The sequence below is a fragment of the Narcine bancroftii genome, chromosome 12 (assembly GCF_036971445.1).
Source record: "Narcine bancroftii isolate sNarBan1 chromosome 12, sNarBan1.hap1, whole genome shotgun sequence".
NCBI classification, from domain to species: Eukaryota; Metazoa; Chordata; class Chondrichthyes; order Torpediniformes; family Narcinidae; genus Narcine; species Narcine bancroftii.
In genome coordinates this window covers 37,346,641-37,374,161 of record NC_091480.1, presented here as the reverse complement: position 1 = coordinate 37,374,161, position 27,521 = coordinate 37,346,641, and the positions used below count along the sequence as shown (strand labels likewise).

General features: G+C 40.5%; 1 protein-coding gene across 1 annotated transcript in view; it reads left to right on the top strand.

Annotated features, from left to right (window-relative positions):
• Positions 1–21,730, top strand: part of tex2l (testis expressed 2, like) — a 107,376-nt gene extending 85,646 nt beyond the window's left edge. The window contains exons 8-11 of the mRNA XM_069907309.1: positions 8,872–9,009; positions 9,735–9,947; positions 17,576–17,696; positions 21,617–21,730. Of these exons, the coding sequence (XP_069763410.1) occupies positions 8,872–9,009; positions 9,735–9,947; positions 17,576–17,696; positions 21,617–21,682 (538 nt within the window). The 3' untranslated portion in view covers positions 21,683–21,730. The remainder of the gene's footprint in view (positions 1–8,871; positions 9,010–9,734; positions 9,948–17,575; positions 17,697–21,616) is intronic.
• Positions 21,731–27,521: the final 5,791 nt, after the last annotated feature.

Genomic DNA, 27,521 nt, shown 5'->3' with positions numbered 1-27,521 from the left:
TATGAATTGGAAACGTTTCCTTCTCATTGATCATCAACACAGGCGTACCCCAAGGATGCGTGCTTAGCCCATGGCTCTACTCATTTTACACCCGTGTCTTTGTGGCCAGGCACAATTCCAATGCCATATACAAATTTGCTGATGACACCGCAGTTGTTGGCAGAATCACAAACGGCAATGAGGAAGCGAACAGGAGAGAGATAGATCAGCTCATTGAATGGTGTAATGACAACAGCCTTGCGCTCAACGTCAGCAAAACCAAGTAGACGATTGTGGACTTCAGGAGGAAGTCAGGGGAACACAACCCAGTCCTCATCGAGGGCTCAGTAGTGGAGATGGTCAAGAACTTCAAAATCCTGGATGTCAACATCTCTGAGGATCTGTTCTGGAGCCTCTATATTGATGCTCACCAGCGGCTATACTTTGTGAGGTGTCTGAGGAGCTTCGGCATGTGACCAAAGACTCTAGTAAACTTCTACAGGTGTACCGTGGAGGGCATTCTGGCTGGTTTCTTCAATGCCTGGTGTGGAGACTCCAACTCTCAGGACAAGAATAAACTCCAGAAGGTTGTTAGCTCGGCCAGCGACATCACAGGCACCAGACTTCACTCCATCAAAGACATCCACATGAGACAGTGTCTTAAAAAAGCAGTCTCTATCCTCAAAGGCCCTCTTCACACTGCTATCATTGGGGAAAGGGTTCAGGGGCCTAAAGACGAACACTCAGCGGCACAGGGACAGCTTCTTCCCCTCTGCCATCAGATTCCTGAATGATCCACGAACCAAAGACACTTCCCCCTTTTGTTCGGACATCCCCTTTCCCCTTTTGTTCGGACATCTTTCATGTTCCCCCACACCCTGATGAAGAGCTCAAACCCAAAATGTGGGTGATGTATCTTTGCTCCATAAAGGCACTGTTTGACCTGCTGAGTTTCTCGAGCATTTGTGTATTTTTTCTGCCTTACTTTTTGTGTACTGCTAGTGTTATAATTAGTTTTTTCTATTGTAATGTTGTAAGATGGTTAGAATATGAATGTTTGCTCTTTGACCCTGCTGCAAAACACCGATTTTCATAACTTGTTCATGACAATAAATCCTGATTCTGATTCTTATTGTGGCAGATGAATGTGTGGCTGAAGAGTTGGTGCAGGGGGTTCAGATTTGTTGATCATTTGGATCTCTTCTGTACCAAGCAGGAAACAGGAAGGGCTCATGAGAAGTATATGGTAGCCAGGAAGGAACAAGAAAGGACAGGAGGGGGCATAAGAAGGCCCTGGCAAGCAGGATTAAGGAGAACCCCAAGGTGTTCTATGGATACGTGAAGAATAGAAGGATGATGAGAATGAAGGAGGGACCCCTTAAGGATAAAGAAGGCAATATATGCCTGGAGGCAGAGGAGGTTGGGGAGATCCTAAATGAATACTTGGTTTCAAGTATTCATTAAGAAAAGGACCTTGATCAGGGTGAGGTCAGGATAGAACAGGCTTGTGTGCTGAATGATGTTGAGATTAAGGAAAAGGAAGCATTGGATCTTCTTAAAAACATCAAGATTGATAAGTCCCCAGGGCCAGAAGTGATATACCCCAGGTTGCTGCGGGAAAGGAGGGAAGAGAGAGCTGGGCCATTGGCTATGATCTTTGAGACCTCCTTGGGCAAGGAGAGGTGATGGAGGATTGGACAATGGTTAAAGTGGTCCTTTTGTTTAAAAAAGATCATAGGGAATTCTAGACCAGTGGTGTGTAAAATAACGAAGAGAAGGATAGGATTTATGAGCATTTGGAGATGTACAGTCTACTCAAGGATAAACAGCATGGCTTTGTGAAGGGAAGGTCATGCCTCACAAATCTAATTGAGGTTTTTGAGGAGATAACAAAAGAAATTGGTGAAGGTAGAGTTGGACATATGGTCCATATGGATTTTAATAAGGCATTTAACAAGGTTCCCCATGAGAGACTCATTCAGAAAGTCATGAGACATGGGATCCACAGAATGTTGGCTTTATGGATTAAAAACTGGCTTGCATGTGGAAAGCAGAGAGTAGTAGTGGACAGAAAGTAATCTGCCTGGATGTCAGTGACAAGTAGAGTTCCACAGATATCTGTTCTGGGACCCCTGCTCTTTGTGATTTTTAAAAATGATCTGGATGAAGAGGTGGATGGATGGGTCAGTAAGTTTGCAGATGATACGAAGGTTGGAGGAGCTGCATTCAAATGATTAATTCAATCCGCATAAGTGTGAGGTGATGCATTTTGTAAGGTCAAAGCAGAAGGCAGAGTACAGGGTTAATGGTTGGATACTTAACAGTATGTACGAACAGAGTAACTTGGGAGTCCAAATCCATCCATCTCTCAGGTCGCTGTGCAGGTTGATAGGATAATTAAGAAGGTCTAAGGGATGCTGGGCTTCATTAATAGGGGATTGAGTTGAAGAGAGAAAGAGATCATGTTGTAACTCTACAAATCGTGGTGAGACAACATTTAGAGTATTGTGTTCAGGTCTGGTCCTTATAGGAAGAATGTGGAAGCTATGGAGAGGGTGCAAAGATTTACCAGGATGTTGCCTGGATTGGAAAACAAGTCTTATGAGACAAAGTTCGCAGAGCTGGGACTTTTCTCTTTGGAGCAAAAAAAGGTTGAGAGGAGGCTACAAGATTCTGAGAGGCATGGGTAGGGCGGTCAGCCAATGCCACTTCCCCTGGGCGGGAATAGCAACAACAGGGGACATCTCTACAAAGTGAAGGGAGGAAAGTTTAGGGGAGACATTCGGGGTAAATGTTTTACACAGAGAATTGTGGGAGCCTGGTTTGTCTTGCCAGGGATGGTGTTGAAGGCTGAAACTTTGAAGACTTTTAGGCAGGCACATGAATGAAATAAAAATAGAGGGTTATGAGGTAGAAAGGGTTTTGAGCTTTTCTGGTAGGAATATATAAATTGGTACAACATAGAGGGCTGAAGGGCCTGTACTGGGCCATAGTGTTCTATGTTCCCTCATCAATTTTCTCCAGAACCACAAAGATTTAACAATGCAGATTGCCTTTTGCATCTCCTCAGTATCCAAATAAACCTTCCTAAAATAACAAAATTAATAGGAGCTGCACAGTTCCCGTAGCGGTTAGCTCAATGTCTTTACAGCTCCAGTGATTGGACCCGGGTTCAAATCCCGCACTGTCTGTAGTTCTCCCCTTGTCTATGTGGGTTTTCCTTGGGGTCTCCGGTCTCCAGTATCCTTCCACTGTTCAAAATGTACTGGGTAAATTGAGTGTTATTTGTGGCCTGATACCACACTGTACGTATGACTAACAAGGCAAACATGGACCAGAATGTGGAAAGATTCGCCAAGGTTGATTGACAAATTCAGGAAGCTTTAAGCTATTATCGTCAAATCTCCGATGGAAAAAAGATTTGATTAAAAACTTTGCTTTAAGACTTCGGTACTCCAGCCGCGTGGGCAGAATTCCGAATTACATCCATTTCGAGATATGACCGATCCTTTGGACCCAGTTACAGTTGTAAGTCGGGGAGTACCTGTACTCCCTCTAGATTTTTATGTTACATGCTTTGCATCCCAATGGTTACTTTAACGTGTGTTTTGTGAGTAACACAAAGGCACTGCTTTCATCTTCTGTCTGATCCAAAACATTCACACAAAATGCTGATGCACCAAAAATCATGTGATCCTCATTTAACTTTGATAGGATCGAAATCTTTTCCAGTCAGATTACTAGGTGAGAAAGCTTGCTTTTATTGTTCATGAACTGCCACGTCGGAAGTTTGGAGAGATTTAGAAGGGCCTAAACATCAAAATATTCTGAGTTTTGTTCCAAAAATAAATCTTTTCATGATAAGTTATTTACAAAAAAGAAAATTGTTCAGTCTTTTCACATGCTTCGTGCCTTATCCATGCATTTCCATCAATGTACGTTGTTCAATTCATTCTCTATTTAGCACCATTGCCACCTATGATTTTGAGGGGCTTCCTCTCAGTCTCAACTCCTCAATCCCTCCCGTTGGCCTCTCCAAGCCTCAGTGTGTCCCTCAGCATGTACTCCTGCACCCTGGAATGTGCCAGCCAGCAGCATTCTCTCCCCAATATCTTGGTATGTTGGAAGACCAATACGTTTCAGACAGTCCTAAGGGCAACTTTCACTGAGTTGATGATCTTCCAGCAGCTCTGCATTTCTATCTCTGTGCGCATCATCGTGAACAGTGTGTAAGTCAGAGGCCTCTGTCACACTGCTGCTGTGGACGAACCATGACAAGGACCCTTGCATCCTTCCCCACACCCTCTTGGGAAATTAGCATTCTGCAAAGAGTTCAGTGACTGTCTCCACTCCATTACAGTCATCCCAGGGGCATATTGTATGGGAAGGACCAGACTGGGAAGGTGCTTGTTAGTGAGCACTGGCAATGAGGCATTCCACCAGATGACCTGGACAGTCTGCTCAGGAAACCACCCCAGAGTATCCATTGTGTCCTCATCTCTCAGTGTCTACTGGGCGTTCTATGCTGACCACTGCCTGATGGACCTGTGGTCAAAGGTCTGGAAAAACATTTCAACAAAGGTTAGGTGGTGTGGCAAAGTCCACCTAACTGAGCCAGGCCCATCCTTCACAAAACCTGGGACAGGTAGAACATAGTGCCACTTGGTGTCTTCAGACTGGTTCCACGCACAGCCTGATGCAGCCACACACAAAGGTGGTCATGAATTAAATAAAACCTTTCTATCTAAGTTAATAAGGAACCCTTGCCCAAATATTGGACCTGTTTTAAGTAGTTGCTTAATGCCTTCCATGTACACATATGCTAAAGTACTTATTTTTGTTAGGCCCCAACAATTGCATTAAAATAACTCACACATGTCCATGAGTGGCTGTACATTTAATACCTAGCAGGCTGGTGGATAGTTCGTACCATGGCTACAGTCACTATTGCAATGGAATCTATCTTAGAAGGCAGGGACAGTATAATTGCTGATAAATCAGACTTAACATTGTTGCCAGCTGTGTGCAGAACTGGGCCGCCAATGTTTTCCCTCTGGTTCTTGCTCAAAGTTCCCAGTATCCTTGGTACTGCAACTTATTAGGATTCCACCAAAAAGGCTGTATTAGGATGGGTTCAGGATAAGGTAGCGAAGTCCTTTGTTGTAATTTTCCAATTAACCCATTAGGGTCAGATCCTCCATATAAAACCCTGCTCACATACATGGACAAGTGTGAGGTAAGGATAAACCAAGGAGGGACTTACACTTGAATGGTAGAACTTGGAGAGTTTTGTAAAACAGAAAGACTTGGGGTTACAGGCTCATAGTTCCTGGAAGTGGTAACTCAGAGACAGGGTGTTGAAGAAGGCATTTGGCATTCATCGATCAGACCCTGAGTACAGGAGCAGGGAAGATATGTTACAACCGTACAAGACATGGGTGAGACCACACTTGGCGTATTAGAGATTTCTGGACATCCATCTGTAGGAAAGATATCATTCAGCTGGGAAATATTGCCGAAAAGATTCATGAGAAAGTTAAACCAGGGCTGGAAAGGCTTGAATTATAAGGTGAGGGTATTTAGGCTGGGACTTTTCTCTCTGGAGCACAGGAGGCTGAGGGGAGAACCTGTAGAGGCTTTTAAATTAATGAGGGGTCTAAATCAGACAAAGAATCTTTTTTACAGGGAAAGGGAATCGAAAACTGGAGGGAAAAGAAGAGAAAGATTTAAAAGAGGTTGTGGAGAGTTTAATACATGAAAGTAGACATTGTTATGATGTAAAAGGCTGAACACACTTTCTTGCTGTTCTCAAATGCAATGGTTGCATTAGTCAAGAAAATGCCTTTGTATGTTATTTTATTCAGCTGGTTCATCTGTGACACCACAGTGCAGATGCCTTCTAGCATTTCATCCAGATGTCAAGCTGTGTTAATACTGTGGCATGATTAAAACTGCAGATTAAGTAAGAAGGCTGGACTCTGAATCAATGCACATCTACTTTATTCAGGTCAAGCTGATGCCAAATGTGTCCCTCTTCACATTCTCTCAATTCAGCAAAGTCGTTCACCCCATTTTAGTCTTGGTAATTAATGTTTGAAGAAAATTGTGAATAAATAAGATTCTAAACAAGATTTCTGTAATCGTAACTTTTCAATTTCAGTAATTTGTTAAAAAGCTTTTTTTTTGCTGTGGAAACTCATTCATTATTGTTTACATTATTTTAATTTTAAATTTAAATGTATTTTATCTTTTTTTAATTTAGACATGCAGCATGGTAACAGACCATTTCGGCCCACGAGTCTGTTCTGACCAATTACTCCCAATTAACTGACACCCCAGTACCTTTTGAACAGTTGGAGAAAACCAGAGTCCCCGGGAATAACCCACGCAGTCACAGGAAGAATGTACAAACTCCTTAGAGACCCTGGCCCTGATCGCTGGCACAGGAATGGAGTTGCACTAACCGCTATGTTAACCATGTCACCCTTATAACATAAATGAATGTACAGGGGAGGTCAAAAGATTTCTGAACAAATTTGCTATCAATTGATGTTGTCAACCCAGACCAACTAAAGGAGGTAGAGTGAATATCAACGGCAACTTACATTACAATCAATTTGATTTTTTTTTAATACCCTGTGCACTGCCCTTCAAACCACCCACCTTCTCCAAGTGATGCTGCTTACTAACCCCTCACTCCTTATCACCCACCCTGGTGCTTGATATTCCCCCCCCCACTTATGTCACTGATTACCAACATCCCCTTCAAATCATCCACCTGGTGATGCTGATCACTCATCCACCAACTCCTACATCACCCATTATCTCTCTGCCAACAATCACTAATACCCCTGTCATCCACCCTCTCTGGGTCCTGATGATATGTCCCTCCTCTTCCAAATCACCCACTCTCCCCACCTGTTGACTGATCCCACTCCCACTTCCACATTACCTACCCACCCTGGGTGTAGCTGACCACTACAAGGATGAGGTCCAGTATCTGGCCACATGGTGTGCCAATAATAACCTGGCCCTTAACACCCAGAGGGCCAAGGAGATCATTCTGGACTTAAGGCATACTGGGAGCCACATTCATTCCCCTATCTACATCAATGGAGCTGTTGAGGAACGTGTATCAAGCTTTAGGTTCCTTGGTGTCCACATTTCCGATGATTTTGCCTGGCCATGAACTCTTCCATCCTGGTCAAAAAGGCACAACGGGGCCTTTATTTCCTGCGGAGCATCAAGAAAGATCATCTCTGTCCCAGGATACCGAAGGATTTTTACCGCGGAACCATAGAGAGCATACTCACCTACGTCACCTCAGTGTGGTACGGCAACTGTCCCATATTGGACCATAAAGCATTCTAGCGGGTGGTGAAAACTGCCCAGCGGATTATCGGCACTCAATTGCCCACCATATCAGAAGCGCTGCCTGGGCAGGGCGAAAAGTACTATTAAGGATGTCTCTCACGCTAACTATGGACTTTTTACTCTCCTTCCATCGCTACAGAAGTTTCCGCTCCCAAACCAATAGACTCAGGAAGAGCTTTTTTCCCCTGAGGCTGTGACCCTGCTGAACCTCACATCAAACCGTTGAATAGTTTTGTCCCCATATTTGTACCCTCCGTATTTTTATACTTGGTTGTTTGCTTGGAGAGCTTGCTTTTATTCAGTTATTTGTAAATAGCACTTTTTTTTGTACTTCTGCTTAGATTCTATTTGGCAATAAAGTTGAATAATCTGATCTAATCTAACCCTTCACCCTCCAAATTACCCATCCAATGCTGAAGATCGCGACAGACCCTTCAAACCCTTATTCCAACCCACCAATGGAAGAGGCCCAAGACCTCAGAATCAAAATCAGGATTTATTGTCATGAACAAGTCACAAAATTCATTTGTTTTGCAGCAGCGACACAGATCAAACATTCATATAAACCACCTTACAACAATAAATTCAAAAAATAGTGCACGAAAAGTCGAAGTAAGATGATGGTCGGCAAAAATCCACAGGCAACGTCTCAGATTTTCGGTCTTATGGCAAAAGGAGGATGAACAAATCTACAATATTCTTCGGATTGGGTGTGCTCTCAGTTGGATGGTTAGAACCTAAACATGGGTTGTTCATTTCCTTTAAGTATTCTTCCAGATTTCTATTTCCTAGATTTTTAACTGTCATTTTAATGTTAGATTAAAACAATAGCAATTGAAAAACCATATTGAGTCAAAAATTGTATTCATCATTGATCTGACAAAGTTAATTTTATTTGAAGGGAGACTAAAAATCTTTAAACAACTGTTTGTAAATCTGACTCAATGTTATTTACAGTGCACCTTTCATGCTTCTATTTTTCCATTTCCATTCTTTTTAATCCAGTTTCACCTTTGTATGGGGCTGACTTCTTAATCATCTAAAAAAAAGCAGTCGTTTCTTTCCCTACCATGAGAATTAACCATGAGAACCATGAGAATTTTAATGATAGTTCAGATCAGAGAGAGAATGCGTCCTTGTTTTCACTGGATTGGTCTTTCAAAGCAGCTTTGATAAACAGGCCCATTCCAGAAGCTCTTCCTTATTCCTCCATGATTTCAAGATGTTGATCTTACTGGAGCCATCAGTGCAGGAGAGAGCAGTTAAGATATGATTGGCATATTTAGGCAGCAAGAAGCTCTGGGGAGTCTGTTAATGAGGACAACATGCACAGTCAGAGCTCATTATTTCAAGTTAAATATATTTGTGGACTAATATTTCAAATAGGAACCGGGAAGTTACTGGCAGTTACACATGCCAATGAATATTATGCTTGATGGCTACAATTGTTTTTGATGCAGGGCTTGTCTCTTTGCTGCTGTGTTGCTCTACTAATGCTTAACCTCTTCCTTCCTGAAGATCAAAACCACAGACCTTTGTGCTGATAGACAGTGATGAAGAATCTTCAAGTGCTGGCTCTCCAGATGAAGAGGAGGTGTCTACAGCAGAAATCCAAGGAACCACTGTTGACAAATTAGGTTCACCTGGTGTGGAGGGGTAAAGTGGGAGCTTTCCTCTTTATCTGGTGGACCTTAAATTCAGGCCTGGTGTCAATGAGCTCATGAAGTAGCAAGCCTCAAAATTATTAACATGGTACCCTTCAACTAATGCCACCAATTATAGGTTTAATAAGATAGGATACTTTGTTTTCAATTTTTAGAAGGCAATCTGAACCATAATCTCTTTTCTATTGTCTTCATATTTGATCATTATTTGGGGCATTTTTATCATTATATGGCATGAATGACAGGGAAAACAGTAATAGTAGCAGTGGAAATATACCTTCAAAATAAGAAATAGGGGTAGAGATTTTTGTTAATGGTACAAATTGTTGCTGCAAAAGTATTAAAAACTATAACATATTCTTGTGTATGAGCCTCAACCATTTGAACCCCATTTCCATTTTGCAGATCGGTGATATTTTCACCAGTATGAAATTGAGCTGCAAAAGTAGTCCATCCCATTCCGAAACCATGCGAGTTAGAATATCTGACCATGGTGATGGTAAATGGTTGCTCACCTTGGAGGTTCTCAGCCAGTGGCAGCCAGACAACCTCCTGTTTACCACCTCCCAAGATGTTCATTTCCTGTTAGGAAAGGACAGAGCAAGCCAAAGGAAGGCAAGAAGGTGATGGAGAGGGTGCAATGGGAGGAACAGCCTACCAACCATTAAATGGGGGCAAAGATAAAATAATCTGTAAAACCAAATTTTGTTCTTTCAGGTGTAGCACAGGAAGTAGCACCGGTAGAAAGATTCTCAGATTAGTGGATAAGATTGCCAAATCAAGATACTTCCAAAAAGCCACAGAGAATGAGTTCATCAAAAAGAAAATAGAAGAAGTATCAAACACTCCGCTGCTTCTGACTGTAGAGGTTCAAGAGCTAAGTGGAGTTCTGGCTGTCAACATCCCACCTCCTCCCACTGATCGAATATGGTACGTTTCGTTCTGTTGTCTGAAAATGAACAGGGGAACAATGTCTCTGTTCCATAAAATAATGACCGAATAACATCCATTCAAGCATCACACTTGGAAGAGTGTGGAGAATTAATGTGAATAAAATCAAATAGCTCAGAGAATCTGAGCGCCAGGTTATCTGAATTCTCCTAACAAAAAGGAATAATTCTCGCTGGTCACAATTACTTGTGCACATGCATTCTAGCCTTTTGTGAACCCTGCTCTTGGGCACCCAGAACCCTCTGTATCTCAGAACTCTGCCGTCTCTCACCTATTACATAATAAGCTTTTTTTTAATAATTTTTCCTGCCAAATTTACAATTTCACATGTTCCCACACTATGCCAGATCTTTGTTCATTCTCTTGAACTATTTAACTTTTAGAATTTTGATGGTAACAGGCCCTTCCAGCCCATGAGCCACTGTCTCCCATATACACCAATTAACCTACAAACCCCGTATGACTTTGGAGGGTGGGAGGAAATGAGACCACCCAGAGGAGACCCATGCAGATCATGGGGTGAACATACAGACAGTGCCAGATTCGAACCTGAGTTGCCGGCGCTCTGAATTTGCGTTACACTAACCTTTCCACCTATTTTATTTATTTCCCTTTGTCAAAATCTATTTATTTCATTTTGCTGTCCTCTTTGCAACCTACCTTCCTGTCTATCTCTGTGTCATCAGCAAATTGAGCAACTATATTTTGGGGCTATCACACAGTCATTAATACAAAATCTTAAAAAACACAATTCCGCACCAGTCCCTGTGGCTCATCATTCATTACAACTGGTTAACTGAAAATCGATGGACCTCGGCCTAGTTTAATGCCAGTCAGCCAACCTTTTATCCATGTTTGTAGGTCATAGCACATAAAATGATCTTCCAAATACTCTGTAAATTATAAATTTTGACATAGAGCACGGTAACAGGCAATTTTGTCCCATGAGCCCATGCCGCCAAATTTACACCCAATTAACTGACACCCCTGGCACTTCTCTAACTGAGGAAGGAAAATGGAGACCCCAGGGAAAACCCATGCAGACACGGGGAGAACTTACCAACTCCTTACGGACAGTGTGGGATTCGAACCCTGGTCCTGGTCACTGGTGCTGTAACAGTGTCGCACTAACCATGTCGCCCAATCTAATGAATGTTTCTCCCTTGCAATTTTTTCCAACGGGAATTATTTTTCTTTTCATTATGAATTTAACTGCAGGCAGAATCCAAATCATCTTTGCTTTTTTTAGTTGGAATATCTATATTACCATTCATATTCCAAGCCTGTCCTGCACCACTGAGTTCAATACCTATAAATCTAATGAAAGTTTCTCCCCCACTAATTTTTCAGATAGTAACTTCCACTTTCTGATTATTCTTGGCTTAAAAAGATCCTAATTTCCCTATAACTGTTCTGCTACTTACTTAACTCTAAACTCTTTGCTGTTAATGGAAGTTCCTGTCTTCTCTGTGCACTTGGCCTAGTCTTCCCAAAATTCTGTACTTTTATGCAGTCTCCTAACTGATTGTTATACCTTTACATTAAATAGTGGAGGTTGATTTCTGTTCTTTAGGAAGTGTATTTATTTTTATGGATGCTGCCTGACCTGCTGAGTTTCGCCATCACTTCTGTGTACTGGGTGTGCACGTGTACAAATGTGGCTCTTAGTGAACACAATAAAATGAGCTCTGTCAAAGATCAGAACAACCACATCCTGCTGGGTTGGAGGAGAATAAATATCAACTATACACATCCAATTACTTTTAAAAAAAAACTTTATTTATATGTTCAAAAAACAAATAATATATGACATATACAGCAATTAAACATGAACATGAACATTTTTTTATATATAGAAAAAAAAGAAAAAAAAAAGAAAAAACTCCCCCCCTTCAGCCAACTCTCCTAAGGAGAGCCATAAAAAAGAAAGGATATTTTTAAAGAAGTTAAATATACATATTAAAATCTAATCAATATAAATTGAAATGTAAATGTTCTGAGTATAACAGCCACTTATTAATTAAAAATTATAATTATCATGCAAAACATATGTAATTTCCAATATTAAACAATATTTCATCTCATTATGCCATCTATTAATATCAATCATATTTGCATCTTTCCACGTACTAGCAATACATTTTCTCGCTATGGATAAAGCTAAATATACAAAAGCAAGCTGAAACTTATTTAATCCCAAGATTTCAGAGGTTGCAAACTACCCAATAAAAATACTGTTGGATCTAAAACTATTTTAATCTTATACAAATATTCTAAAAATGATTGAATTTTCTTCCAAAAAGATTGTATATGTATACATGACCAAACAGCATGAAAAAAAGTTCCAACTGTGTCACCACATCTAAAACACAAATATGATTTATTAAAACCATATTTTTTTAATTTTTAAGGTGTCAAATATAATTGATGTAAAAAAATTGTAATTAATCATTGCATAATGTGCATTTATCAATCTAGTTACATAACAGATCATAACAGATATCTAACCAATCATCCTCAGAAAAAATAAAACCAATATCTGCTTCCCATTTAATTTTAGATCTATCCCAACCCTTTTTATCCATACCATCCTGTAATATTTGATACATAAATGAAATATAACCCTTCTCTGGTACCTTCCATTCAATGACTTCATAAATGATTTACGCTATTATAATGGTCTTTATTTTGCCAAAGTTAAAACACAAGATGCTGGAAAAGCTCAGCAGGTAAACAGTGTCCTTTTTGTAGCATAGGTAAAGATACAGACCTAATGTTTCTGTCTTAAGCCCTTCATCAAAATATGAGAGAATGCTGGCAAGTGTCCAGACAAAAGAGTAGGAGGGGAGAAGGGGGGGGAGGGTTAGGTGGCAAGGCAGGAGATGATAGGTGAAGAAAGGAGCAATGAAGGTGTGTCCTCTGCTGTGCAAAGAATTCAGACACAAAGTTCATAGACTGCACAACAGGCTTTAATCAGCTTAAACTTGTGCACATACAAGGTCTACCTTCCTGGCTCCACAAGCTTGGCTGACTACCAAAGGGGCTGGCATGAGTTTTTATATGGGCTGGTGATTGACAGCAGGCAGGTAGGGCCAACTTCCCAGGTTGCCTACCTGCAGTAAGCCAGTGTAGGTGTTGTATCGCCACTGGTTGGGAGTGGGGGTGGGGGGGGGAAAGACAGGAGATGATAGGTGGAGAAAGGAGGGAGGGGACAGCAGCAATGAGGGGGAGGGAGGATGGCAGGGCTGTGTAGGTGAAAGAACTAGAAGGATAGGATAAGGGGAGGGGAAAGAAAAGGCGAGCAGTTTTAATGGAAAGCAGTAAAGTTCATGCCATATGGCTGGAGAGTTCCCAGATGGAAAATAAGGGGTGTTCTTCCAATCTGCTGGTGGTCAGGGTGGGACAGAACATAAGGCCATCGATGGACATGACAGTACATAAGGCCATGGACAGGCATGACTGAAAGGAAACTGAAATGAGTGGGCTATGTTACTCCTTTCTCAGGTACTGCTTTGTGTCATGATAACCCCATTCAGGCTAATATTCTGCTCCATGACTCAAAAATTACAGGAAGCTTCAAAGAAATGTTCATTCCAATTTGGGATTTAAATCTAAGCAATGCAGGCCTGGGCCAACAGTTGAAGCCTTGCTGTATTGAAGCCCACTTATCTCAGTGTCCTTTCTGCAGAGGATGTGAAAACTCATTTTCACCTTTAGCAATGATAAGCACCGTAATTCCCAATACTACTATTCCAGTGTTCAGGGTGAAAACGAAATACCGTATTCACAGCTTATCAGCATTTGAACTGAATCGAATTGAATTGTCCATTGTCACTTGCACCAAGATACAGTGAAAAGTTTCACTCAAAGAAAAACTAACAGCATTTTCAGAGCATGTGGCTCTGCTGTGTGGCCCATTGTGAGATTTCACAAATTTAGAGTAAAGTTCTATTTTTAGTTTTCTATTTGACATTAAGAAATTCTCTTGAAGAGTGATTGGCATTTCAAATAAATTACTTCCTCAGGAAGTATTTCGCTCTTCAACATGAACTGAATTGTAGAGAGAATCCAACCCTTTTTGTTTTTTTTCTGATTGGAATATAATTCTCATTCCAAGCCTGTTGTATATCATTGATATCCAGTATTCATATCATAATTCTCCAGCTTGGTGATTCAGTCTTTTCTCATGACTTTAATTTTTTTTAAATTTTAGACAGCATGGTAACAGACCCTTCCACCCACAAACCCATTCCGCACAAATACACTGCGTAACCTCCAAACCCTGTATGTCTATGGATGATGGGGGGGGGGGGGGGGGTGGAATCTGGAGCACCTGGAGGAAACCAGTGCAGGTCATGGGAAGAACATACAAACTCCTTACAGACAGTGCCAGATTCAAACCCGGGTCACTGGCTCTGCAGTAGCGTAGTGCTAACCACTTCACTAACCATTGCCACCTTTTTATTTATGCCAGTGACTGACAGAACATCTTTGTTTATTTAGATGAATGAACATTGATTTTGAGTACCCTGTATCCAAAGCAAGCTGCTGTGAAATCTACACAAGCAGAATTTGTTTGCTTGGGGAGGAACAGATGCCTTGTCCCAGCAGGGGCAGGTTGTGTAAACTAGAATCAATGCTTGTTCAACATGCACCAAAGCTTTTCTTTTATTCACTCCACCACTGCAGAATGACTAGAGGAAAACAAGGAAGTTTTGGGTCCATTTCATGGGGATGGGGCACTAGGCTGGGACAGGGTATAATAGCTGGAAGAATCAGGATCTTGAGAAGCAGGTTAGAGATTGGTGAGACCACAATTGTTAGGGTCACAATCAGGCTTTCAAATACTGAGTGAGTTGGAATTGCCCACAGCTATCAGATTTTGTGGGGCTTGGCCTCCATGGTCTATGACCTGCTTGGATTCATGCTGAAGCATTAGCTTCATCCCTGTGACTAACCTCATCATCCCTGTACACCAAGCTACCTCTGTGTGTTAATGCATTCATGTGCACAGAGGGCCCAGAAGGAAATTCATGGACTAGTGAGTAGATAAAACATCCTTCACAGTGAAGCTTTCTGACAAAATTCTATGACTTTGCAAACATGAACATGGCAAGACTAATGAAATTCTAGGCTTAGTGGGAGTTCCCAATAGATCTTCCACACTTTATAATCTTGCATTGCAACAATAGTTTATGGCACATGCAAAGAACCTTATTGATTCACTGGATGCTTGAAGAGCAACATTCTTTTTTTGAATACTTCATTTAAAAAAGTTTAAAACCACAACTACATCAAAATCTAATAAAGTTCATAGAAAAATATATGTGGATAATATAACAAAAAAACCCTACCTCCCTTCCCCTAAACTACCCCCTAAAAAGAAAGGAAAAGGAGATCATCAGTTACACATATGTAATACAACGCTTCGGCCATGGAACCAAGAATCATCACCGGAATGGATTGAGAGTTCAAACCTTCAAATGAACAGTTTTCAAATATGGACTCCATACTTCCATTTAAAAATTATATTTGTCTTGTAAATTATGGATTATCTTTTCAAGAAGAATACAAGATTTCATTTCAGTTTGCATCTTTGCATTCCTAAAACCAAATCAGATTTCCATGTAATAGCTAAACATTTCTTAGCTTCAGCTAAAGCTAAATATAAAAAATCAATTTAATACATAGTCAATCTTCAGTTTAAAACAATCATTGTGTAATATCTCCAAATAAAAACAATATTGGATCAAACGGAAGTTTAATGTTTTAATTTTTTTCCAAAAATAATTGAACTTGTATCCAAAAAGTCTTGACTTTGGGACAGATCCAGGTCTGCTTTAGTTATTAAGTAAAATGCCTAAATTAAATGGAAAACAGATTTGAATAGAAAGATAAATGAAAATGATTGGAGGAATTTATGTAAAGATAATATGATTAAGGTTATTAATGTAAGGTATAGATTAGTACAATATAATTTTTTGCATCAATTATATTTAACCCCTCAAAAATTAAAGAGATTTAACCTAATTCAGTCTTATGTTTTAGGTGTGATAAAGAGACAGGTAATTTTCTTTCATTCAACTTCATTAATGGCATCTCCTTCAATTTTTCAAGAAATATTCTATATTTAGTCAGTAACTAGAACCTTGGCCAAATTATTTTTGCAACCACAATTCAAAAATGTTGGCAGTAAATGTATTCCTTTGCCTGGCTTCCAATAAACTCTGGGAGCGTGAATAGCTCGGTTTGTATGGCAGTCCGCCATAAGTGACAGTTCTTCAATAACAAAAGTATTTCAGAACACAGGTGCCCAATTACCTTTTGCTTTCTGCCACTGGACTAATTTATAATCCCATGTAACACCTTCTCCTGCACTCATTTTACACAGCCGTTAAAAGATGGGAATTAACTGCCTTTTAATTACTTCATTTACTGTGGGGGGGGGGGTCATTTTCATCCCGTGTATTACTTACTAGTATCAGAGCCGATGAGTTTTGCATCCCTCCTGCCTGAAAGGCATACCTGGCTTCCCGGGTTAAGGGCGCTCGAAAGCTGTGATGCATTGATGACATTGAATGCGTGTGATGTACTTGCAGGAGATTCAAGCTTGAAATGACAGCAACGAGGCTGTGACAAGGTCATTGCCCAGCGAGGATGTTATGCATCACACAGGACACCGGTGCTGTAATGCTGCAGGTCCTGCCTCCTTTTTCTCAAGGATGTAAAAAGTCGCACTGACCCGGCTTTTCGTGGTTCAGTGTGAGCGACCCAACCTGGCTTTAAACACGGGTCATTCACGTAAATGAGATCTCTGTGTGAAAGGGGATAGGCTGCTGCTTTCCTGGACAAACTGCCATAAATTTAATGTCATCAAAATCCTTACAAATGTAATTAAATTCATCATTACAGACCTTCCCTTGTCAAATCTAAGACCTAAGATTAACTTATGTCTCCTGAAGCACCAATTTATGCTGTCTCATCAGTTTTTCTCCAACAATTTCCCCACTTACTCCTCTATTCTCTCCTCCCTTTTTAAACATTTACCATGCCAGCTACTCCTTTCTAACTATGCCTTTAGCAAAAGAGCATTGGAGAATTATGATCAGACCATGCATTTTAATAGGTTTCATCCCAGTCTATCATGTGAATACTTTTAAAGATGCTTGATACTTTAATATCTTCCTTCACTATGTTTACCATTTATAATGCTTCACAATTCCTAGTTATATCAATGCTTAAATTATCCCCCTCTCTACATGCTAAGTATATTTTTGGAAATCTATATAAGCCTGTGCCTTCATTTGTATCCCTATTCCCACTCTCCTTGCAACACAAAACATGTTTTATCTCTAAATTTTCCCAATTCCGGTAAAGGACTGTTTACCTTAAATGGTTTTTCTCTCTTCACAGGTACTGCCAAACCTGTAAGATATTTCCCATGGATAGAGCAATATGTCAGATTTCCAGCCCCGACAGTATGCTGCTTTTAATCATTATTTGGCTTTGCAGAAATTACATAACTGGACCTTAAAACAAGACGATCACAACAGGTCGAGGAACTGAATGGGAAAAGAGGGTATGAATGCTCTGTTTCTTTTAATTAGGTACAGCTTTCGGACTCCACCTCAACTGGAATTTAAGGTGCGCCCCAAGCTGGGTGAACGGGAGGTAACTTTCACACATGTGACTGAGTGGATTGAAAAGAAATTGCAACACGAATTCCAGGTAGGAGGGAACCTCAAAACATTATTTTCTTCCAACAAAAATCTACATATTATCAGTCTGAGGTTTGAAGTGGCATTTAAAATCATTCAATCACTACGAATTTTCAGTTCGTGGATAGCTGCTCTGCCCGTCGCCCAATGACTGAAATACTAGGGTTTCCCTGGGCTCAGAACCTAACTAGGTTGCAAATTAGGGCCCTCCTCCTCATGGGCATTAGGGTAAGACAGGTCCATGCTAAAGGAATATTTTACAACAGACTGCAGAAATTAGATCATTTGGTAGGAGAAGCTCTGAAGATGTTGCTATTGCAAAGCAAAATAGTCTGCACACCACAGAGCAAGCTTAATTCAAACAGTAGCAATGTTCCAGGTCTAAATCACGCAAACCAAACTAAAACATTTTCATAGATGATTTTCAAACATTCTGTGACACCTGAAAGGACTCTGCAGAACATAGAACATTACAGCAGAGTACAGGCCCCTCAGCCCACGATGTTCTACTGGCCTGTTATGTCGCTGTGTTACTTGGGAGGCTTATTAAATAACTTAGAGATGCAAGATTCAAATAACAGAAGAGACATTTACTTACTGATGCCTTCCACCATCTCATGAAACTATTCACACACACACGCACACATATACATACGTCCCACAGTGGTGCACTACACTAACTACAGTGAGAAAGCTGTTTTCTTACGCAGTTACAAAATAGTTCACATTATCCTGAGTATATAACATCCCTCCTTCTCAAGATAAAGAAAAATGTACTGTTCTTTATCTCTTTCTTTTCAGTGCAATTGAAGTAACTGAACTTGTACACTAGTTTATTTACACAACTATTTTTTAAATAGTTCTTATTGATATCGCACTGGCGGCAATATGTTCCTTCGCCATCTTGTGGATTTGGCTGTGACCATTGGACTCTGTGTTGCTGCTACACATGTAGGTGATGTAGCTTGTTGTGCTTCACCTGACAATGGCTGTGTTGATGTTTCAGCATTAGTGATTGTGGTCTCTTCACTTGATACCTCACTTGCTGGTATTAAAGCTTTCTGCTTCATCTCATCTTGTGTCGGCCGGATGTGAATTCTGTTCCTCCTCAGCTGATTGCCAGAGTCTGTCTCAACCACATATGATCTTGGTGTCTCAGCTTCTCTGACGACCTTCGCTGGGGCCCATGTTTTCAACATCAGCTCTTGAATATGACCATGCTGCCCTCTGAAGAGTTCTGGCAATGTCTGTGCAAGTTTGTTATAATGCTGGCGTCCTTCTTCTTGCGACTCAGCCAGTCTTCTTCTGGTTTCCTCCTGGTCTTCTGGAGGGTGTATTTTGCATGGCAGAGTTGTTTTATATCTCCTGCCATTTAGAAGTTCTGTCAGGAACTTTATGTCAGCCCTTAAAGGTGTTGCTCGTAATAATAGAGAAGAGCTAGGTCTGGTCTTCTTTTGTTTCACGACACTTAACTAGTCTGTGTTTCACAGTTTGCAGTTGTCCTTCAATGAACCCATGACCTTTGGGGTAGAATGGGGATGATGTAGTGATAATAAACCCTTACTCTGCAGCCAGATTTCTGAATTCTAGTGATGTGAACTGTTTTCTATTGTCACATATTTCTTGCTTGGGTATTCCTTGTTCAGCGAGAAGCACTCTTATTTCTGAGGTGATAGTTGACACTCTCAGGTCTTTTACCCTGATGACGAATGGAAACTTAAAGTAGTAACAGGCTACTATTAAATTCCAGTCTTGATCCTGGGTCAACAAGTCTGCTCCCACTGGGTGCCATGGCCTGGCAGGTAGTTCTGTGGAAATCATTTCCTCTTTTTGTTGTGTGTTTTTGTTGATCCTTTTGGATATCTTCTTTGTCTGGATCTCATAATTGACAAAGATCAACTGCAACTCCCAGCAGCTATCCAGACCTAGAATTGCTGGACCACCTGCATCTACCACGTAGAACGTACAGAGGGTTTTCTTTCTCTTATGGAAGCCATTGATCTTAGCTCTCCTTAGCTGCTTGATCATGGGTCCACCATAGATGGTTAATGTGACATTCGCTGTTTCCAATTCACTGTCTTTTGGATCCCCTTTTATTATGTTTACTGGGAACATCTGGTGGTAGAGTCTGAGTGGAAGGATGTTACTTTGTGATCCAGTATCCAGTTTCACATTTAGGTTAAATATCATAGGCTTGTTCTGAATTGTCCTCTGTATTTGGATCCTTGTGTGCAAATCACTTCCTTCTTTCATCTCACCCAACATCTCGTGAAGGTGTATGGAGTCCATGTCCAGTATCTGGGTGTTGGAGTCCTCATTGTTGTTTCCTGTTATGTGGTGGATCTTCTTGTCTTTTTCCTTCACTGGTATCACTGTTTTCTTCATACCAGACTTGTTCATCTTCAGCCAGTGCTTTGCTTTACCACGGACCCTGCATTGAGATCCATATGTGAGGCATTTGTTTCAGTCTTTGAAGGGGTGTTGTCTGTCGCACTTCCTGTAGGTCTTGGGGGTTTGCACATTTCTGATTGTATTTTTTATAGCATCAACCTTTCATTCTCTTTGCTGTGGGTGGGTCTGCATTGATAGGGATTTCATTTGCATCCTTGTGGCTTCGAAGGCTCTGACTCTGTCTATATCTTCAGCCAGGTTCAAGCTATTCTTCCCGATAAGAGACTTTTGTACTTCAGGATGGACACTCCCCCATATTAGTCAATCAACTAATCTTTCCTCTATATCCTTAAATCTGCATTTTCCAGCAATAATTTTTGGTTTAGTAAGGAAGTTAGCAACATTCTCATCAGTCTCTTGCATAAAACCTTGAAATTCATTGCATTCAATTCTATGATTAGACCTGGGTTCAAGGTGAGAAACAAACTTTGCAAATATCTACTCTGGATCATTTTTCTCCACCCTGTAAGCTCTCAGCTATTAAATAAGTCACAGGCTCACACCCCTGTCCAGATATGTATATAATTAACCTTCTCATCAGCTGTTGCATTTTTAAAATAGCTTTTGAATGCTAAATTGCACCTGCTGAAACATTTTAAATGATTCAACAATGTCTTCAGCCTCCCGTCCATCACTGGATGAACTGTTGTTGCACCAGCCATTTTTTTTCAGTAATGTTTTTTCTCTTTTCAGTGACTTACAATCAATTTCTTTGGCTTTATTCTTGTTCTCTTATATGGCTGCCAACATGTTATGTCTCTGTGTTACTTAGGAGGCTTCTTAAATAACTTAGAAATGCAAGATTCAAATAACAAAAGAGACTTTACTTACTGATGTCTTCCACCATCTCAGGATACTGTTAACGTACACTCATATGCATGTACATACATCGCTCAGTGGTGCACTACAGTTACTACAGTGAGAAGGGTGTATTCTTATGTGGTTACAAAATAGTTCACATTATCCTGACTATATAACACAGCCTATTTAAACCTACTCAATAATCTAAAACTTCCTTACCTCACACCCTTAATCCTATTTTTTTGCATCTGTATGCCTGTCCAAGTGTCTTTTAAATGTCCTTTACATACAGCCTGCATCATCACCCTGGCAATGCATTCCAGGCACCCGCTACTCTCCTACCCCTGACCTCTCCCAGAAACTTTCCTCCCCTCACCTTAAACATATGTCCTCTGATATTTGCTACTCTTGCCCCCAGGGAAAGGTGATTTTTCTTGAGTACAGTTTACACTACCAATAAGTAGAAATTCTGCCTGGTCCCCAGGGAAAATAATTTCAGGATTGTGTGTTATGTGTGTACGCTGACAATAAATTTGAATTTGAATTGTCTATCCATCCTCTCTATGTCTGGTGGACTAATAATCTTCTCTTCTGAGATCTATTACCATTGTACTATGTGGCAATGTGCTTCTACGGTGGTTTCTGCAATCCTAATTCAGTCTACCTTTATAATTGCAGAAAGTTTTTGTGATGCCAAACATGGATGACATCTATATTCCCATCATGCACTCAGGCCTTGTCTAACCAGGCCACTCCAAACAGCCTCTATCAGATTTCTACATACTAACAACTGGTGCACTATCTGGGAGAAAGTTATTTCCCACTGAAGTTTCCTGAAAAAAAAACAGATATTTTTACAATACCTTAAAATGTTTGAAGAATACAAATGAAGTATCAAATCTGATTGAAGATCTTTTAAAATGGATATCCACTTGGTGACTGCTTCCAAGATAACAATGTAATGATAAATATTGAAGCATCATTTACTGCATCGAGTTTGTTCTGAAGAACATTATCTGCACTATCTAAAATATTTCCATGAAGATTCAACCTATTAGATTGATCCTATTTTTAACTCAGCGCCCGCAATTGTTCTCTCAGAAAGAGCAAAAGATGGAAATTGAGGATCCCCAGTTCTTCATTTCTTGCTGTGGGATAATGGGGCAAAAGTCGAAGAGCCTCCCATAATACTTACCTTTGGTGTTTAATTTTGTTGACTGCAGTGGAAGTTCACCTCAGGCACAATATGCAACGCATGGCTGATCCATTGTTGCCTATTCAGGGCTACTGACCAAGATACATTTTTACTCTTGCATGAATTGAGTTATTCTTTGAAAATATTTGTGTTTTTATTGCTTTGCTTTATTCAGTCCCAATTTAATTAGTTAACCATGAATTCCATTAAAGATGGATTTTCACTGAAAGGAAGAATTCATATCTAAAACCAATAAATTTGATTGCAGTGAGAAGTCTGAATTTAGGAAGGTTGACTGGTTTGTGACTAAAAGAAGTAAGAGTGTTTTCTCTTGACTCAACAAGTTTCATGATCCTGTATAGTTTTCAGATGAGTTTTTTTTTATTGAATTCATCTACACAACTAAGCGGAATTAAAATGTACTCAAACCATTCACTCCTAAAAGCTTACAAAAAGGCCAGCACTTTAATCCCCCTTTGCCCATTTCCTACTGGTAGGGTTTGAATTATCCATGCCATTCCCTGAATTGTTATTTTAGTTGCCTAATTTTTTTAGCTCAATTAAATCCTTCCTCAAGCCCAGAGCATAAGAGAATGGATCTTGGACCATTTTGTCCAGTGAGTCATTTCGTGCAAACACCATCAGTAACATCTTCTGAACAAGGTGTTCACTTTTCCTTTGAGGACCAAGATAATTAGGAAAAGGAAAACCTACCCTGCCCCGACCTTTATTCCACCTTCGACAAAATCATTTTTGAACTGAATCTCCATTCCCTTATCTGTTTGGGGTCCAGTTGTTTCTTCAAGGAGGCTCAACTTTCCACCATTGATTGTGTGAAAAAGCCACTGACACTCTTGGAAGGAATGGAATTCATTAAGTCAGTTCATAATTCCCATCCAAATTAATCTCTATTATTTTTCTAGTGCTAGTTACAAAACAGAAACTATGTTTTATTTAAGACAGCTGGGTATCCAAAAGAGAGTGAGCCACAAAAGTGCTTAAAATTCAGAACCTTGAGTAGGCTGATATGCAGAGCTTTCTCTCCCAACTGGATCTCAAGGTTAACACACGCATATCAAAACGGAAAATGCTGGAAATGCCCATAGGCTCGGGCGGCATTTGTGGGGAGAAAAATGGTCAACATTTATTACTTTCAATATTAACTTGGTTCCTTAGTTTATCCCTGTATAGGTATTGCCTTTCCTGCTCTGCATGGCCAGCATTTTCTTTCTTTTTCCTCATATTTCCATCTCTCATGTATTTTGCCTTCCACTAGTTCTGCCTGTGCTATAATCATTGCTGAAGTCCTTCTCACGGATATTCCTCTTCCCAGAATCTATAACTTGATCTGGACTGTTCATCAGTTTCAGCTTTCTCCCGCAAGAATCACTCATACCCTCAATAGATCCCCTGCAGAATGAAGGAATTGTCACTCTGCAGGTATTATACGTCAGTGAAGAAATGATGGGGATTTTAGCAACAGGAATTTGTCAGGGAGCCAGCCTGGAAAATACCGTGCTTTGCTTTGTTCAGTTGAAGTGTCTCAAAAACTGATATCTAGTGGTAGTATTAATGCTCACTTGAAGCAACTGTGCAGAATCATCTAAAATGAAAAAGGATAAACAAAAATGTCAAAGTTAGGGAGATATTTTTCTGCTTGTCTCACCCCAGAAATAATCACATAACTATTTATGGTCATTTAATGCACAGCTTCTTCTGCCACAGGGATAGAAAAGTGAAATTGTAAATCCTCTGTATTTTGGCATAAACTAGCTGTTCTTTATTTGTACAAGTTACACCTTTCTTTAACGTCTGCATGAAGAAATGTTTTACCTTTGCATAAGGCAAGTGTTACATGCAATAAATCTGATTAATGTTTGTGGTCTATTTTTGAGAAATGGCTTTGTTTTTGTGGTCTATTTCCAGAAAGCATTGTGAACAGAAGATGATTGGCAGGTATGCATATAGTATTTTTAAATAAAACAAGATAACATGGCTACTTTTGCAGAGTGTACATTTCAGGTGGTTCGATATTCGGTGTGTAACTATTTACTATTGTTACAGAGGTTTAACGAATGTGGCATTTCTGAGTACTCTGTCAATTGTTTACATTGGCATTACCATGCAAATACTATCTCAAATGTGTACAAGTGTCAATGGGTTAGAATAGAATATTAAGCAAATGACTCAATGGAATCAGACTGGTTACTGAAATGTTATGAAGTGGTTTCTTGCCAGTATTTTATCTCATTTTATTTTTAATTGACAGGTTGCTATATTTTCAAAGTCTTTGGAAAGTCATCAGTTGAAAAAAAGTGAGAAGTCTGAATTTAGGAAGGTTGACTGGTTCGTGACTAAAAGAAGTGAGAGTGTTTTCTCTTGATTCGACAAGTTTCATGATCCTGTTGCCCTTCTCCAGCGTCAGACCCTATACATTCAGAACGTCCCTTTGCCCCCATCATTTGCTCCCTTCCCAAAATCAGTGAGGTTCACTTCACAACCTTTTCAATTGGGATTCTTCCCCCAACTTGCAATCAGAAACTCCGATCCTCATGTTGAATGCCAACATTCAGACAACTTCCCAACTTCCAGTCTACATCTCTTGCTGAAACAGACTTCATGCTTGCCAAACAAGAACCTTAAAGGGGCTTTGCAGTTAAATATGGTCAGACTTTTGGCAAACTTATTCATCCAGGTTTTTCATTCTCACCCCACCATATCACACACCCCGTCCTGCCCCCACCCTAACCAGAGGTGTGCATATTAATTTAAACTTGCTGATCTTTAAATGGATGCACACATCAGCCCTCAACATTTTGTAGCAATATTTCTGGATGATTAGGTGTGGTTTGGAGTGGAGTCCCCAAGTCCTCCTTCGCCTTCAACCAACCAAGAGAACCAAATCAAAATACAGTATTTGGCATTAATACTTGGCTAAGTTTTAAAGGTCAACATTCAGCCTTCACTTTTCCAGATAAAAGAGATATGAAATCGCATATTTCATCATTCTTGTACATACTCATTGTCCCCTTCCTGGCAATATTTGGAGTGTAAGTGAACTTATTTCTCACTGTTGCAGAGGTTTAACGTATGTGGCATTCATTTCTTTTCTTTATCATCTACCTTTGCCCAAAATTAATTTTATGATTAAGCTTGGCTTGGATAAACCGAGTGATGAAAAATGTTTTAGCCTTGACTGCATTGATATTTTTCTCAGCTGATATTTCAGTGCCACCTAAAGCAACTCTGCTGTCAGGAGAAATCTCACTTCAGTAATTTAATGCAGGTGCATTGTTGGTGGTTAGTGAGGTGAGTGGCACGGTTAGCACCACGCTATTACAGCGCCAGTGACCGGGGTTCGAATCCAGCACTGTCTGTTAGGAATTTGTACGTTCTCCCAGTGTCTGCATGGGTTCCCTCCGGGGTCTCCAGTTTCCTCCAACCCTTCATTGTTGTGTTTGAGGGTCATGGGCACATGGGCCAGAAGGGCCCATTACCATGATACAAATTTAAATATAACCTTTAAATTGGAAGATTAAAAAACGTTGAGATAGAAATTAAAGTTACTTCAAGGAAACAAATATTACTGAGTGCAACATTAACTCTTCAAATGAATAAAATTGCAGAGAATGAATAATGCCATAAGTTAACTAGGGGATTGGGTTATTAAATTACAGCAAAATGTGGTGCTGAACTTGTTCTGATTCAGGACTACCTTCATTGTAGGTTAACTGTATTGGACTTGCCAAGTGTATCAGATATTATTTTACACACTGCCTTTATCACATTCCTCGACTCTTCCTGAAAAGACTGAAATGACTGAAATCCTGCTCCACTACATTTGACAACATTTTAAGGTTTCTTTGATTTTCATTTAAACTTTCTCCTCTGTTTTTAAGGGTTGCTGGTTAGTTGTTTAGTGCCTGGTGTAAATAGATAGTAGTTTTTGCAACTATTACAGTGTGACAGTACAGATTCTATCACCAATGTGTATATGTACAGATGTACAGATGGTAGTGTAAGACTACACAAAAGAGTCTGGAAAAACAACCAACTGAAAAACCTCACAAAGATAAGCGTATACAGAGTCGTTGTCATACCCACACTCCTGTTCGGCTCCGAATCATGGGTCCTCTACAGGCATCACCTACGGCTCCTAGAACACTACCACCAGCGTTGTCTCCGCTCCATCCTCAACATTCACTGGAGCGCTTTCATCCCTAATGACGAAGTACTCGAGATGGCAGAGGCCGACAGCATCGAGTCCACGCTGCTGAAGATCCAGCTGCGCTGGGTGGGTCACGTCTCCAGAATGGAGGACCATTGCCTTCCCAAGATCGTGTTATATGGCGAGCTCTCCGCTGGCCACCGTGACAGAGGTGCACCAAAGAAAAGATACAAGGACTGCCTAAAGAAATCTCTTGGTGCATGCCACATTGACCACCGCCAGTGGGCTGATATCGCCTCAAACCGTGCATCTTGGCGCCTCACAGTTCGACGGGCAGCAACCTCCTTTGAAGAAGACCGCAGAGCCCACCTCACTGACAAAAGGCAAAGGAGGAAAAACCCAAAACCCAACCCCAACCAACCAATTTTCCCCTGCAACCGCTGCAACCGTGTCTGCTTGTCCCGCATCGGACTTGTCAGCCACAAACGAGCCTGCAGCTGACGTGGACATTTACCCCCTCCATAAATCTTCATCCGCGAAGCCAAGCCAAAGAGTGTAGGATGACTGTGATTGGCTGAGAGTGTAGCCACACCTACTGGCAGGTCTTAAAGGATTGCTCCTAGCCAGACCAGGTCATTCTGAACTGGTCGACCTACTTGTGATATGCTCCAGTCTTTTAGTTAATAATAGCCTTGGTTTGGATCAACAAGTCTTTGGTTCTTTCGACGCGCATTACATACAGCGAGACTTCCATCTGTATATAAACTTGCACACAAAGCTTGCCAGCAAGAAGAAGGATTAGTGAAACACCAAAGTCTGCAGATGCTGTGATTGTTGTAAAAACCCACCAAAATGCTGGAGGATCTCAGCCAGACTTGCATTGTCCATAAGGGATAAAGATATATTGCTGAAGTTGTGGACAGAAGGATTAGACAAGTCCTTGGAATAAACAGAGGAACTTTCACTGGGCTTCAACTTTATTTTCAGGTAGGAAGTGGCCAACTTGCTATAGCCAACAGACATTTAAGGAACCCAGCCATCTCATCCAGTAGCACATAATGGAAACAAAGCTACAATATATAAAGCAGCCTTCAGCTTTAAACTCCTTATTTTCCATCACCAACTACTAATTATTGGAATGAGTAGAAATATCTTTCGATTTCCTGAATGGTGTTTCATATTGTCCTATTTAAGTAAAAGGACTGATGTTGCATGAGGCA